The sequence below is a fragment of the Aquarana catesbeiana genome, linkage group LG04, assembly GCF_042186555.1.
Source record: "Aquarana catesbeiana isolate 2022-GZ linkage group LG04, ASM4218655v1, whole genome shotgun sequence".
In the NCBI taxonomy this organism is placed as follows: Eukaryota; Metazoa; Chordata; class Amphibia; order Anura; family Ranidae; genus Aquarana; species Aquarana catesbeiana.
Window position 1 is genome coordinate 324,288,161 of NC_133327.1, and position 14,508 is coordinate 324,302,668.

A 14,508-nucleotide genomic window follows, 5' to 3' on the forward strand; every position below is an offset into this window, starting at 1 on the left:
CCATGCAACCAGATCTATTCAAAGTGCCTTTTCCAGGCCGAATTGAATGGTACCCGGGCCTCGAGTGCAAAGAAACAAGGTTTTGCCTTGGATCCAGTATTTGTTTTTTTCAGCCATATTTTCCTGGCAGGGTGCTTTACAGGCCCAGAAGTGTGGATCCCCCAATAACAAGGGGCCCCAGTTCCTGAAGGTTTTTTAACTGAGCCCACCGTGAGCGGTGAAGATTGGGTCTGTTACCACAGAACTCTGCAGCTGGATAGGGTAAGGGAGATTCCTAAGGAATTTTTCTAATTCTTGTGGGTTTTCTCCTTTAAGTAAAACGTTGCTATGCCTAAAGTCGCCACCGGGGGCTGTCAAGAGCACATACCTGATTCCATGCTTGTCAGTCTCGTCCCTGTGTCACAAGCCGCACTCTTCCTCCGAGCCCATGCTCCAGGTAGGATGTGGGAAAGGGGGGGGGGGGTTTCTTTCTAGGAATGTCCCCCCACAGCTTCCTTCAGGCTAGAGGCCATGGGGCAGTCGGCGGTATGCCTCATCGCCTCCTGCTGCCCTCGGCTCGCGTGGGAAAAGTGGTCTTTTTTTTAAAAAGATGGGGGGCAGGAGGAGAAGGGGTGGTCAGAGGAGGGGGGTAGAGCATTAGCGCAACGCCGGCGTGGTTTAACGCCCACAACACAAGCTATACAAGGCTATAAAGTGCACTCTTTTGAAGGTGCACACAGCAGATGGATGGCATGTGAGTGTGGGTAACACAGGCATTCCCAGGCAACATTTACTTAGCATCAGATTGAGCCTTGATAGCAGCGGCAGTTGCTGGACTATTTTGCTCAGCAGTGGGTGCATTTCTGGTAGTACCTCTGCATTTGTGCTTGGCACTATGGGCAGAAGGGGAGGTACAAATACCCCAAGAAATAGGGGCTCAAAGGGATCTCCCTCAGGCTCTGAGGACCCCCCCTCTGCAACGCCATCTACCCCTGAAGGACCTAGGGAGGCTGGTCAGAGTGAGCCGTCGGGGTCAGGAGCTGCAACTGGCATTTCAGTCCCTGTATATATTACTCAGGAGGTTTTTTCTTCAACCATAAGTGGATTAGAGGAAAGATTAATGGCCTTAATTGCATCTTCACAAAGTGGAAGAAAACGCATTAGGTCCCCTTCTACCACCCAGGACCCTCAAACAGAGGAACTCTGGGAAAGGGGAGACGAATCCCCCTCAGAGGACCGGAATGAGACTGATGACTCCTCTTCTGAGGAATCAAGTGGGGAAGGACCCTCTTCAGCTTCACAGGCTGAGAAATTGCTGGTGCAATCTCTTACTGAAATGGTCCGCTCCACATTTAAGTTACCCGTAACTAAGTCGGTTGAAAAGCCCACGTCTTGTTTGGGTTCACTGAAGCCTCCTCAAGCTGCGCATGCCTTTCCTGTTCATTTCTTGCTGGAAAAGCTAATTTATTCTGAGTGGGATCACCCAGATAAACATTTTTTCCCTCCTAAAAAGTTTTCAACACTTTATGCTATGGAGGAAAAATTCACAAAGATGTGGAGTATACCAGCAATTGACGCCGCTATATCCTCTGTGAATAAAAGTTTGACTTGTCCTGTTGACAACGCTCAAATGCTTAGGGGTCCAACTGATAAAAAAATTGGAATTCCTTAGCAGGTTCAGTAGCTCAACCTGCAGTGGCGGCAATTGGGGTATGTTAATCCTTGAGAGATCACTTGAAGCAGGTGCCCAAGGTTTTCCCTGAACAGCAGGCGCGGGAGTTAGCCAAACTGCCAGCGGATTTGTGTTTTGCAGTTGACGCAATCAGAGATTCTATCCTTCAGACCGCTCGCCTTACGCTTTGGTTGGTACATATGCGTAGAATTTTATGGTTGAAAAATTGGTCAGCTGAAACACCATGCAAAAAGCTCCTGGCTGGTTTTCCCTTCCGTGGTGTAAGGCTGTTTGGGGATGATTTGGACAATTATATGGAGAAAATCTCAAGTGGGAAAAGTACCCTTTTGCCAGTTAAAAAAAGGAGTAAACATCCCTCATTTAAATGGGCTCTTTCTCCAGTGCCAGGGGCATCAGCCTCCAGGCAGTCGCAACTGCCTCCACTGTCAGGTTCAAGGAGGTAAAACTCAGAGTCAACCCCAGGGACAAAAGAAGCCCTGGGGGAGGAAATCTACAAGACAGAACGCTAAAGCCTCTTTATGAAGGGGCGCCCCCGCTCGTTCAAGTGGGGGGAAGACTGCTACAGTCCTCAAGGGTCTGGCAGGAGGATTTTCAGGACAGATGGGTGGTCTCCACAATAACTCTAGGTTACAAACTAGAGTTCAGAGAATTCCCATCTCCTTATTTCCTCAGATCAAATGTTCCCAAAGACCCAGAGAAAAAGAAGTCTCTCTTTCAAGCGTTGGAGCGAATTTTGTCGCAAAAAGTAATCATGGTGGTTCCCATGGAAGAGCAGGGGTTGGGGTTTTATTCAAACCTTTTCACGGTGCCAAAACCAAATGGGGATCTCAAAGATCTAAACTGGTTCCTAAAAATTCGATCTTTTCGCATGGAATCAATCCGATCAGTAGTCTCTATCCTACAAGGAGAACTTCTGGCATCAACAGACATCAAGGATGCAAACTTGCATGTACCTATTTTACCAGCTCATCAGAAATATCTGCGTTTCGAAGTGGAAAAACGTCATTTTCAGTTTGTAGCTCTACCTTTCGGTCTAGCTACTGCACCTCGGGTGTTTACAAAGGTCCTGGCTCCTACTCTGGCCAGATTAAGGGCTCAGGGTATAACAATTATAGCGTATCTAGACGACCTGCTCTTAAGGACCGGTCCGTAGCCCGCTTAGACCAAAGCCTGGTCACCACAGTCAACTACCTGGAATACCTAGGTTGGGTCCTCAACCTAGAAAAGTCTTCTTTAAAACCAGTAAGAAGACTAGAGTACTTGGGTCTGGTTATAGATACAACCCAGAAGAGGGCGTTTTTACTCCAGGCAAAGCTCTGCGCCATAAAGGAGCTGATTCAGGTAGTCAGGGCAAAGAAGGGTCCTATTCGCCTTTGTATGAGGTTGTTGGGAAAGATGGTGGCGTCATTCGAAGCGGTTCCCTATGCTCAGTTTCATTCAAGACTGCTGCAAAACAGTATCCTGTCTGCCTGGAACAAGAAAGTCCAGGCGTTAGATTTTCCGATGCGCTTGTCGCCAATAGTGCGTCAGAGCCTCAGCTGGTGGTTGGTACCCGAGAATCTGTGGAAAGGGAAATCCTTTTTACCAGTTACCTGGAAGGTGGTAACAACAGATGCCAGCCTTTTGGGTTGGGGAGCAGTTCTGGAAGAGATGACTGTCCAATGGAAATGGTCCAAAACCGAGAGGACCTTACCCATCAACATTCTACAGATTTGGGCGGCATACCTAGTCCTAAAGGCCTGGACATTCAGGTTGTAGGGTTGTCCTGTCAGGATCCAATCCAACAATGCCACAGCAATGGCTTATATCAATCACCAAGGGGGTACCAGGAATCGTGCAGCCCAGGGAGACGTAAATCAGATCCTAATCTGGGCAGAAAAGCATGTGCCGTGCATATCATATCAGCAATCTTCATTCCAGGGGTAGAGAACTGGCAGGCGGACTACTTAAGTTGCCAGCAGTTGTTCTTGGGGGAATGGCCTCTTCACCCCAACATCTTCCGGGCTATATGCCAAAGATGGGGGATCCCGGACGTAGATCTGTTTGCATCCAGGTTCAACAACAAAATCGACAACTGTGTCAAGAACAAAGGATCCACTTGCATGCGGAACAGATGTGTTGGCGACTCCGTGGGATTAGTTCTCACTGATTTATGCATTCCCTCCTATTCTGCTGCTACCACGACTTCTTCGCAGGATCAAGCAGGAAAAGAAGTTGGTGCTTCTGGTGGCCCCAGCATGGCTCAGAAGATCTTGGTTCGCAGGAATAGTAAAGATGGCGGTAGGGCCCCCATGGACCCTACCACCACGTCCAGACCTGCTATCGCAGGGACCAGTGTTCCATCCTACCTTACAAACTAACAGTTTGGCTTTTGAAACCCACATTCTGAAGAATCGGGCTCAGTAATTTCTACCTTGATTAATGCAAGGAAGCCAGCTTCCAGAGTGATTTATTATAGAGTCTGGAAGGTATATATTTCCTGGTGTGAAACCAGGAGTTGGCATCCCAGGAAGTATGTCATAGGTAGAATCCTTGCTTTTCTGCAATTGGGGTTAGAGATGAAGCTGGCCTTGAGTACTATCAAAGGCCAGGTCTCGGCCTTATTGGTATTGTTTCAACGTCCGCTTGCTTCGCATTCTTTGGTCTGAAGCTTTATACAGGGGGTAACGCGGCTTAATCCACTGGTTAGGTCACCCCTGAACCCTTGGGACTTGAATTTAATTCTGTCAGCAATACAGAAAAAGCCTTTTGAGCCGATATGACATATTCCCTTAGTCCTTTTGACAAGGAAGCTAGTTTTTCTGGTAGCCATTTCTTCTGCAAGAAATCAGAATTGGCGGCTCTTTCTTGTAAAGAGCCATATGTAATTATTCATAAGGATAGAGTAAGTATTGCATCCTCATCCTAGCTTTCTACCGAAGGTGGTTGCAGTTTTTCATCTAAACCAGGCTATTGTTCTGCCTTCTTTTCCAGATCCCTGTTCTACGGAAGAAAAATCACTACATTCTCTGAATGTAGTGAGAGTGGTCAAAACCTATTTGGAGGCAACTGCTCAGATTCGTAAAACAGATGTTTTGTTTGTGTTGCCTGAAGGTCCTAAAAAAGGACAGGCAGCATCAAAATCTACTATTGCTAAGTTGATTTGACAGGTAATTGTTCAAGCTTATGGTTTGAAGAGGAAAGTTCCACCTTTTCAAATCAAAGCGCACTCCACCAGGGCTGTTAGTGATTCATGGGCAGTGCATCACCAGGCCTCCATGTCTCAAATCTGCAAGGCCACAACTTGGTCTTCAGTCCATACATTCAACAAATTCTATCAGGTGGATGTGAGAAAACATGAGGATATCACCTTTGGGCGCAGTGTGCTTCAGGCAGCGGTACAAGGTCCTCAGGTCTGATTGCACCCTATTTTTGTTTGTGTCTCCCTCCCCTTAGATAGCATTGCGCTAGGACATCCCATTCAGTATATACTGTGGCTCTGTGTCCTGTGATGTACGAGAAAGAAAATAGGATTTTTATAACAGCTTACCTGTAAAATCCTTTTCTTCGAGTACATCAAAGGACACAGAGGTCCCTCCCCTCTTCTAATACACATATATTGCTTTGCTACAAAACTGAGGTACTCCCAATAAGGGGAGGGGTTATATAGGGGGCTAAACTTCCTGTCTAGGGTGTGCCAGTGTCCATCACCTAGTGGTGCCTATATAACCCATTTAGTAAATACTGTGGCTCTGTGTTCCGTGATGTATTCGAAGAAAAGGATTTTACAGGTAAGCTGTTATAAAAATCCTATTATTTTTGCCTAAGTTTCCTACTTATCATATTTCTTTCTAATCATAAATCTAAACCTGCACAATTACTTGGGAATGGGCTTTGCTGAGTATTAAAGAATAAAAAAAACACAATATTATTATATAGACTTAAAGTAAGACCTTGCTAAATTTGACACAAAGAGAATGGCAGTAAAATCAACATTCTAAAAATAGCATTAATTCTATTGATCCCAAAGGAATTTCTAGTTTGGACATACACACTACTGTCCTTTACCATTAATTATTTATGTTATATTGATTTGTTATGGCAGGTTATTTCACATGCAGAAGTCATAATCACAATGCATATAGAGCACCTTTGTTCTCTAAAGTCTCTAGCATGTGCAGAGAAAAATACACTAAAGGAGAGCCATATAATGAAAAATATATGCCAGAAGGCATCCCAGTATTCTTCTAGCTGTGACTATCATCTACTCATCCATGCAAGTCAATCATAAGCTAGTCTTAACCTGGCCATACACTGCATGAATTTCAGGCAGTTCCTGATGAACTGGCTGAACCTCACTCAGTGGATGGCCCTGTTGGCCACTTCCCGCTCAGCATTGCTCAACTGAAAAATCAAAGGAGCCGGACAGAAAATTGTCAGCCAAAAAGTGACCTCATCCTAACTGATGCAGCAGTTGTTCAGGTATTTTGACAGCCCGGAGTCCAGCAAAGGGAGATTTATCCTTCTGTATTTTATAGCATGGATAGAGAAATTAGTTCAGTGTATGGCAAGCCTAAGGACTACGTTTATCTAAGGAAAAGTCTTTTTAGAACTCAAAAAGGCCTACATTTTGCACACGCTAACAATTCCTAGATTGTAAGCTCTAACGAGCAGGGCCCTCTGATTCCTCCTGTATTGAATTGTATTGTACTTGTACTGTCTGCCCTAATGTTGTTGTAAAGCGCTGCGTAAACTGTCGGCGCTATATAAATCCTGTATAATAATAATAATAATAATAAAATGGAAAAAAACTGAATTGACTGGACACTTAACAAGTTCAGTAAAACTCCTTAACACTTCCTTACAATGTAATATCATAACCTTAGCTACACATTTTAAGGCTGGCCATACACAGTGCAAATTTCTTTCCTGCAACCACAATTCCCCCATCCACACAGACAGTGTTGACAGGGGAGTCAGCAATTGTCTTGTCCTGGTGTGGCGGGGGCAAAGCCATCTCTGCAAGGAAAAGACAATGATTAGCTAGCAATAATTGCAAGAGAATCCAGCAGGCTGGCTGTACCCAAGTTAAATCGATCAACTTGGTACATTCAGCCTGCCCATTAAAGGTTCGAACCTATGCTGGCTCCTGCTAAACCAGCCAAGATTCAAACCGTGTATGGCCGGCCTAAGATCATTTTGATTAGGTAGTAACTAACAAGGAAACTGGAGCAGCCTGAGAAACCCACACAAGTTCGGTGAAACAATACAAACTTCATGCAAACTATGCTACCCATGTCAATTTCTGTTATAGTTGGTGGTGTACTATGCTTCTCTGCAGGCAGCAAGGGAATCACCTGGCCTGCACTGAATAGTGAATGTGCATGTAGTGAAAATGTGAGCATTCAGGAGTCACTGTACACTGTGCAGCTTTTACGCACCACATCAAGTTTGAACAAATTTAGCATAACAAGTTTTCCTCACAGGGCCGGCCTAACAGTTCTCTACATTTCACCTACTTAAGTTTAATTCTCCCCTTTAATTTCTATCTGCAAGAATTATGTAGAACCCAAATGACTCAAAAGAATGCCTGCTATCTACTGTAACTCCTCATTAACATGATTGCATGCCAAGGAAAAATTAGTGGCGTAATTCCCCAGCAAGAAATAATTTGAAAAACTCCCAGCAGTGAACCAATATTCCTGGCTATTAAAAGTTGAACAAAATTATTCACATAGCAACTGAGTGGGTGGTGGAAAAAAGAGCTAACGTTTATGTTTTCTTATTGCACTGGCTAGCGATGAACAGGCATGTTCTGGCACAAAAGGTTGCGTTGCTCTTACTTTGTGGTTATTAACACAATCCATCAAAAACTGCTGCAGGTGTTGAGCTAACATTACTTCCAAAGTTCTCTGTTAGATATTTAGGTGATATTGCTCAGTGATGCTGACTTCCCTCTAATATAGAAATAATCTGGTTGCAGCCAGCAAGTGAATTTCAAGTCAGCTTATGAATCCGCAAAAAAAAAAAAAAAACTGAAAGAAATCAAATGCTCTGCTTAAAACTGTAGGCTTTCATATTTATAATACAGTATATCCCCATACATACATGCAAATGTAATAAAATAAAATGAGAAATTTTTACTTGCTTGTAAATTTTATATCTAGGAGTACAGTACAGGACACAGGCAAAGTATAGAGTTATAGACTAATACTTCCTGGTGATTGGACACTGGCAAAGCTTTCAAGGACATGACCCATGGGCACCTTCCTTGTACCTCTACCCCGCTTTGCAGAAAGCAATGCAGAGTAACAAAGGAATGGAACGGAGTATGTCCTGTACTGTACTTTGACATATGGAATTTACAGGCAAGTCTAAATTTATACATACAGTACAGTACACAGGCAGTGTTCATAGCCCCTGGGACATTTCCGAGCAATGAATGAGAAGGATGATCAACAAATAGGCTAACAGAACTGTGCCAACAGGCTCGCCAACAACAAGGGCTAGAAGGCCAGACTACAAAATGCTGCTGCAAGAATCTTATGGCTGAAAGTTGCATCTACGGAAGATTGGACATCCACTTGGTAGAACTTTGAGAAAGTATGAACAGAGGACAAGATGTTTGGTGCCGAAATGCCCAGAAAACTCTCACTAATCTGGTGGAGTAGGTGCATAAATGTGCAGGAGTAGATTTGTCTTTGAGAGCGTAAGCTTTCTTATACATCTCAAGATGGTGAACTTGGAAGCAGAGATGTCTCTTGCAAGGTCCTAGGAACAAGACAAATAAGGAATTTGTCTCTCTGGTCTAAGATATCGTTTTGAGGTAGACTAATGGCTTTAACTACAGACAGGCAATGAAGAAAGATTTCCTTAGGATGCTTTGGAGCAGGGCAAAAGGGTGGAAGACTGGCACCACTATCAAACAGATCCTTGCAGGAAAAGGCTGCCAACTCAGACACACACCTGATCAATGTGACATCAACCAAAAAGGCTACTTTGCAGGAGAGATCTTCTGAGGAAATATTCCTGATGGGTTTAAAGGGTGGTTTCTGCAAGGCAGAGAACCCATGTTGATATGCTAAGGAAGCAAAGGGTGCTGCAACGGGGGCATAATGTGTATACACCTTAAAGAACATTTCTTTTACAAAAGGAGAGCAAAGCCAGTGGTCAAAAGGACAAGGCCGAGATTTGTCCTTTTGGAGTGCCTAAGGCCAAGTCCTGTTTAAGACCCGAGTGTAGGAAGACCAGAATACAAGGCACAGAGTAATCTCTGTGATTGAATTACATGTGTTAGCACCAGGCAAAGAAGGATTTCCAGGTAAGATAGTAGATCTTTCCAAAAGTGGCTTTTTGTTTTTAGCAAGGTAGGAGTGCTCACAGACTATATCTTTTAAGACCTGGGCTTTAACAGCTATGCATTAAAGCCAGACTGTGAAGTAGGATAGAATAAAGGGCCTAGAGATAGCAGATCTTACCTGTTGGTAAAAAGCCAGGGATCATCTGCTGGAAATATGAGTATGTCTCCACATTCTTCTTGGCCAGTTTGGTGCTTTTAGAATCGTTGTTTGTCTGTTTCTCTATTTTTTTGAGCAGATGAGGCAGAATTTGCACTGGAGGGAAGGCATAGATGAGCCTGAACTGAGACCAGGGAATTCTCAAGGCATCTAAGGCTAGGGCTAGATGCAAGGGGGTCAAAATGGCGGCCCCCCAGCTGTTGTGGAACTACAACATCATGCCTCTGCCTGGGAGTCATGCTTTAACTGTCAGCCTTGCAATGCCTTGTGGGACTTGCAGTTCCGCAACAGCTGGAGGGCCACCAGTTTGATACCTGTGGGCTAGAGGATCCTTGGATTCTTTTCTGGAAGGAAAAATGTTGCTTGGTATGTGTCCAGGGCAAGTATTCCAGGCAAAGATTGTTTTTGAATCAATTATCAACGGAAAGCCTAAAGTATCTGAATTGTCCTGTGGACATAGGCTGACAGCTGGATGAAAAATTAATCCCTCAGGAGAAGGTCATCTAGGTAAACTGTAGGCTGGATCCCCTGAGTTCCGGGAAGGGCAAGAGGAGGTGTTGTTAGGCCAAAGGGCAGTGTGAAAAGCTGGAAGTTATTGTCTACCACTGCAAAGCATAGAAAGCATTGATTGAGTGGATAAATGATAGGTATCTTGGATGTCTACCAATGCCATGTATTCCCATTGTGTCAGACAAAATTTTGGCATCTGAAGGTATTTGTTGAGGGATTTTAAAACCAGAATACAGTGAACATTCCTGCTTGGCTTTGTTACCATAAATAGGTTTGAATAGAACTCTTTGAACCTGTCTTGTGGAGGTACTGTCACAACTACTCTCTGGAACAAGAGAATGTTCAGGGCATTATGCAAATCTGGCTGTCCTTGGGCAGTTTTTGGTTGATTTGAGAGAAGAAAGCAACCTAGCAAACTGTAACAGATGTTCCCCCACTGTAAGGAGGAAGAGTGCCCCCTCACTACATATCAGGATCTGACTCAGGTAGAAAGATAAGAGATGTGGCTTTTTTGAGCCCTGGGCAAAGATGGTATTAAGACCATTGTTTTTCCAAGGAATTATGACAAATACATTAAAGTGGAAGTAAACCCATCCATAAAACAATTTCATTTCCGGCACGTGCCGGAAATGTAACACTCCTATTGGTTGTGCTCTCAACCAAACTGTCAAATCATGCAATGGCTGGGGTCATAACTGATCACATGTGCAGCAGCATGGCAGTTGTGGATTAAACAGAGGCAAAGCTGGCAGCTTACTTGGCTGAAAACAATAGGGGGGGTTTATTTTCACTTTAAATTCTACTTTGTCAAATAGGCACTTGTGTGCCTGAAATAGAGGTAGAATCAAATGCAGAGATTAGTGTTAGAGCCGACTCCTGCTTGGGTGCAAGGGCCACATTGTCACTCTAAGGTTGAGTGTTGGGTAATGGCTCTGTTTTGCTTGGTCTCCATCACAGCTAAACATGATGGTATTCTCCTGTGGGGCATTCAAGGAGTATTGGTGCATAATATAGGGTAAGCATGTCCAGAAGGAGAACCCAGCAACTGGGATGTAAACCATCCTGTAGTTAACCCTCATGGCAGAAGGGTGGGAGGAAGCACCTGAGTATTCTAAGTACTCTAGGTGGAACTGGTAGTAAAATGCATGACTTGAGGTATGATGTCACACCTGGTCATCCATCTGAGACTAAGCTCCAAGCGGTTAAATGTTAAGCATTCAATTTGAAAAGTTTACACCATAGTCAATACAACTGAAATATCACCCCGGTCTTTAACAATAACACTCAGAAGCATACAGGGTGATGTGTCTTACCGGTCTATGAAGCTGGACTGTAGAGTCCAAATTTTGTCTGTCACAGTGGGCATATCCCCAAAGGGGTCTTCAGGCACTAGGTTCCACATAGGTTTGACGATGCAGGATCCAGTGCACAAAGTAACATTACAGGCCTTCCCCAAAGCATGGGTCCAGGTACGAGCCGGCTCCTATGTTCATCAAAGTTACACCAATCTGAATGCTTTGCTTCTGTTTGTGGCATTAGAAGGCAGTAATGAGTTAAATACTTTGCCTGCATCCTGTACTCTATGATTAAGATATTCCCTTTTGCATTTAAAGGCACACAGATATGCCTGTAACCAATTTATAACCACAAGCAGAAGACAATCAATCATGGCTCCTGCCATTATTTACTCAGTGACCAGAAGTCTAACTTACTTTTTTTTCAAATCAAATTGATTTTTAAAAATGTATTTAGCCAAAATAAAATGTTAACCAAGAAATAAACAAATTAACATTAAATGAACAAGAAAAAACACTTTTTATGCTGAGCATCACACTATTAAACTAGAATGTTCAAACACTAAGCTTTATATACAAAAAAGTTTTGTGACACTCTGAAATGTTCAATTTAACAGAATATTTTATTTGTAAACAGCAGTATGAAGCCTGATAACTACAAAGATACAATAAACCTTACGCATGAGGGATTTTTATGGGAAATGTGCTCTTCATCAATCTGAAGTGTTGCTGGGAAATACCAACATTTACGCTAGCTACAGTTATCCCTATTAATGAAAAATCTCTGAACAGTAAATATGCTAGTATACTAAATACCTTGAATATACCTCTTCCAAATAACATTTTTTTTTTGTTTGATACTTTTCCTGCATTTGTCAATTTTGTTTGCGAGCAATGTGGTGCATCTTGTGCTAATCTCTTCTTTGCACCGCTAAACATACAGCGAAAACAGTTTACATTTCTTAAGGGTTTAAATAAATAATCCCAAATCCCTACTGGCCTCGTTAAAGTAGCCTCATACAAATTTTCACTTGTATATGAGCTGAAATAAAAGTGTCTACCTTGCAATTTGAGCTCCTGCTGACTCGTTTAGCCTTAAGGAAGTATTGAAATTCACGTTGCTCATTATTCCAAGCAGTTTTAAGCAGCCTATTGTGATAAATCATTGTGAGGGTTGTCAAATTAAAGATTCTTCAGAAACAAAAATAAACCCATTTCAAAAATACACTTTTTTTTTTTTTTTTTAAGAATGCTCAAACATTTAGGCAGAAGAGACTTCTTTGACAACACTGATGGCCATTGACTAGAAATAGAGCTCTTGAAAATTGATAGCAGAAATAGAATTGAGAACAGACCAATTCAAATGGTAATTTAGAGAAAGGCAAGCAGAAAACACACAATTACAACAAAAACTAGTTTCTGCCCGTTATTCAGAGCTCGTTTTGATTTTATTCATTATTGAAAAGTAAAACTCAGTTGTAGAAAATCTGAAAATATTAGCTATACAAGCAAAAAAGAGAAAATGAAAGAAAAGTATACAGTAATGATGTGGTAAGCATAAAATGGTTATCTGCACGTGTAAATCTTAAACCTAAACAAAAGGTTATTTTAGTATTCAGACTACACTTACAGAAAACCAGTTATCATAAATCACTTTTTTATGATGACCCACTCGCTCACTAGTGCAAAGAATGCACAACGGTTCTTACAAAGAAAAGTTTTAAATTCACATTAGAAATATTTTATTGTTAAGAATGCACTAAGCTACAAAAGGTAAAGACTAATGCCGCGTACACACGGTCGGACTTTTCAGCTACAAAAGTCCGACAGCCTGTCCGACAGACTTCCGGCGGACTTTCGGCGGACTTGCAGCAGACTTTCTAACGAACGGACTTGCCTACACACGACCACACAAAAGTCCGACGGATTCGTACGTGATGACGTACACCGGACTAAAATAAGGAAGTTCATAGCCAGTAGCCAATAGCTGCCCTGGCATGGGTTTTTGTCCGTCGGACTAGCACACAGACGAGCGGATTTCGGGGTCCGTCGTAGTTACGACGTAAAGATTTGAAGCATGTTTCAAATCTAAAGTCCGTCGGATTTGAGGCTAAAAAAGTCAGTTGAAAGTCCGGAGAAGCCCACACACGATCGGATTACCAGCCAGCTTTAGTCCGTCAGCGTCCGTTGGACTTTTGTAGACGAAAAGTCCGACCGTGTGTACGCGGCATAAGGGGTTGATTTACAAAAGGCAAATAGACTGTGCACTTTGCAAGTTGCAGTTGTACTTATTATCCCCAGTGCTCAGTAAATGTGGTAAAGCTTTTCTGATTTCCACCATTCAATCTTATGCAAGCAAAAATGTTATTTTTATTTTTTTTCTTGCATTTGATTGGTATTCTTTACAAAGTTAAGATTCACCACATTCACGAAGCTCTAGGTAAATGGAGTGCAACTGCACTTACAAAGTGCAGTGTCTATTTTCCTTCAGTAATTCAACCCCTAAGCGTTACAGCATTTGGTATAACATCATAACTTCTACCACTGCCAACTAAATGTACCATAAAATTCTTCCCAGTGGCATAGCCAAAATACAATGAAGAGTCGTGTTGGAACCGGAACCAGTTGTGAGTGGGAGTTGATATCTATCCTCTGGAATCGTCAAGGTTTTTTGTTAGTTTTTTTAAATGTAAGTTTAGTTATCAACAGTTGATGACTAAACTTACTTTTACCCACCAAAATGTTTTGGTGGAACCAATATTTATTGCGCAGTCATACAGTTTATATTTACAGTACATCATGGAGTGTGGAACGTTGATGTTTACTATAAAAAGCAAAAAAAAATTATATTAAAGCATTATTCCACCAAATTAAAATGGGTCTGTCAAACTTGATGGCAAAAACTTACATTGCTTAAGTAATCCAATGAAGCATCACACAATTTAATTCCACTTTTCTCTTCACTGAAGTGTAAAGAATGGAGGATTCAGTGAAGCTTGGCATGATGAAGTATAATATTGGTAGAGGTGGAAAGTTAAGTTAGGAATTCTAAAGAGTTCTTTATTCAGGAAAGAAAAGCAGCAATATATATGTTTTCCATGGCTCAAACGCTTAGGTCACAAAGATTTTCTATGCGGCACTTATTAAAAAGTGAAAAAAAAAAAAAAGAAGCAACTACATATACATTGATGAAATACAAATGTACTTACTCTGGATGACTTTTGTCAATACATGGTATGTATAGTAGCCTTGCACAATTCTGAACTTCTAAGGACTGTGAAGAATCACTGGATGCATTTCCAGAAAAAAAATATGAATTATTTCTTCCAGATGATGTTGAGTCTATCAAAACTGTGTCAACATTGAGTAACCAGAGCTGAAAGAAAAGGGTACAAATATTCAATAATAAAATGATTAAAAGGTACATAAATCAGAGTGTAAGCAAAAGATCTTGGGGCTAGAGCAGTTTCACTGCTGAAAAATCTGAATTTCAACCCCACCTTTCTCTTGTAATGCATATTTAAAGTAGAGGTCG

General features: G+C 42.2%; 1 protein-coding gene across 2 annotated transcripts in view; it reads right to left on the bottom strand.

The window, feature by feature from the left end:
- The window catches only part of UBE3D (ubiquitin protein ligase E3D), a 341,867-nt gene that overhangs the window by 108,208 nt on the left and 219,151 nt on the right, over positions 1-14,508 (bottom strand). For both annotated transcript variants that reach the window (XM_073626864.1, XM_073626863.1), the window contains exon 8: positions 14,183-14,349. In XM_073626864.1, the coding sequence (XP_073482965.1) occupies positions 14,183-14,349 (167 nt within the window). The remainder of the gene's footprint in view (positions 1-14,182; positions 14,350-14,508) is intronic.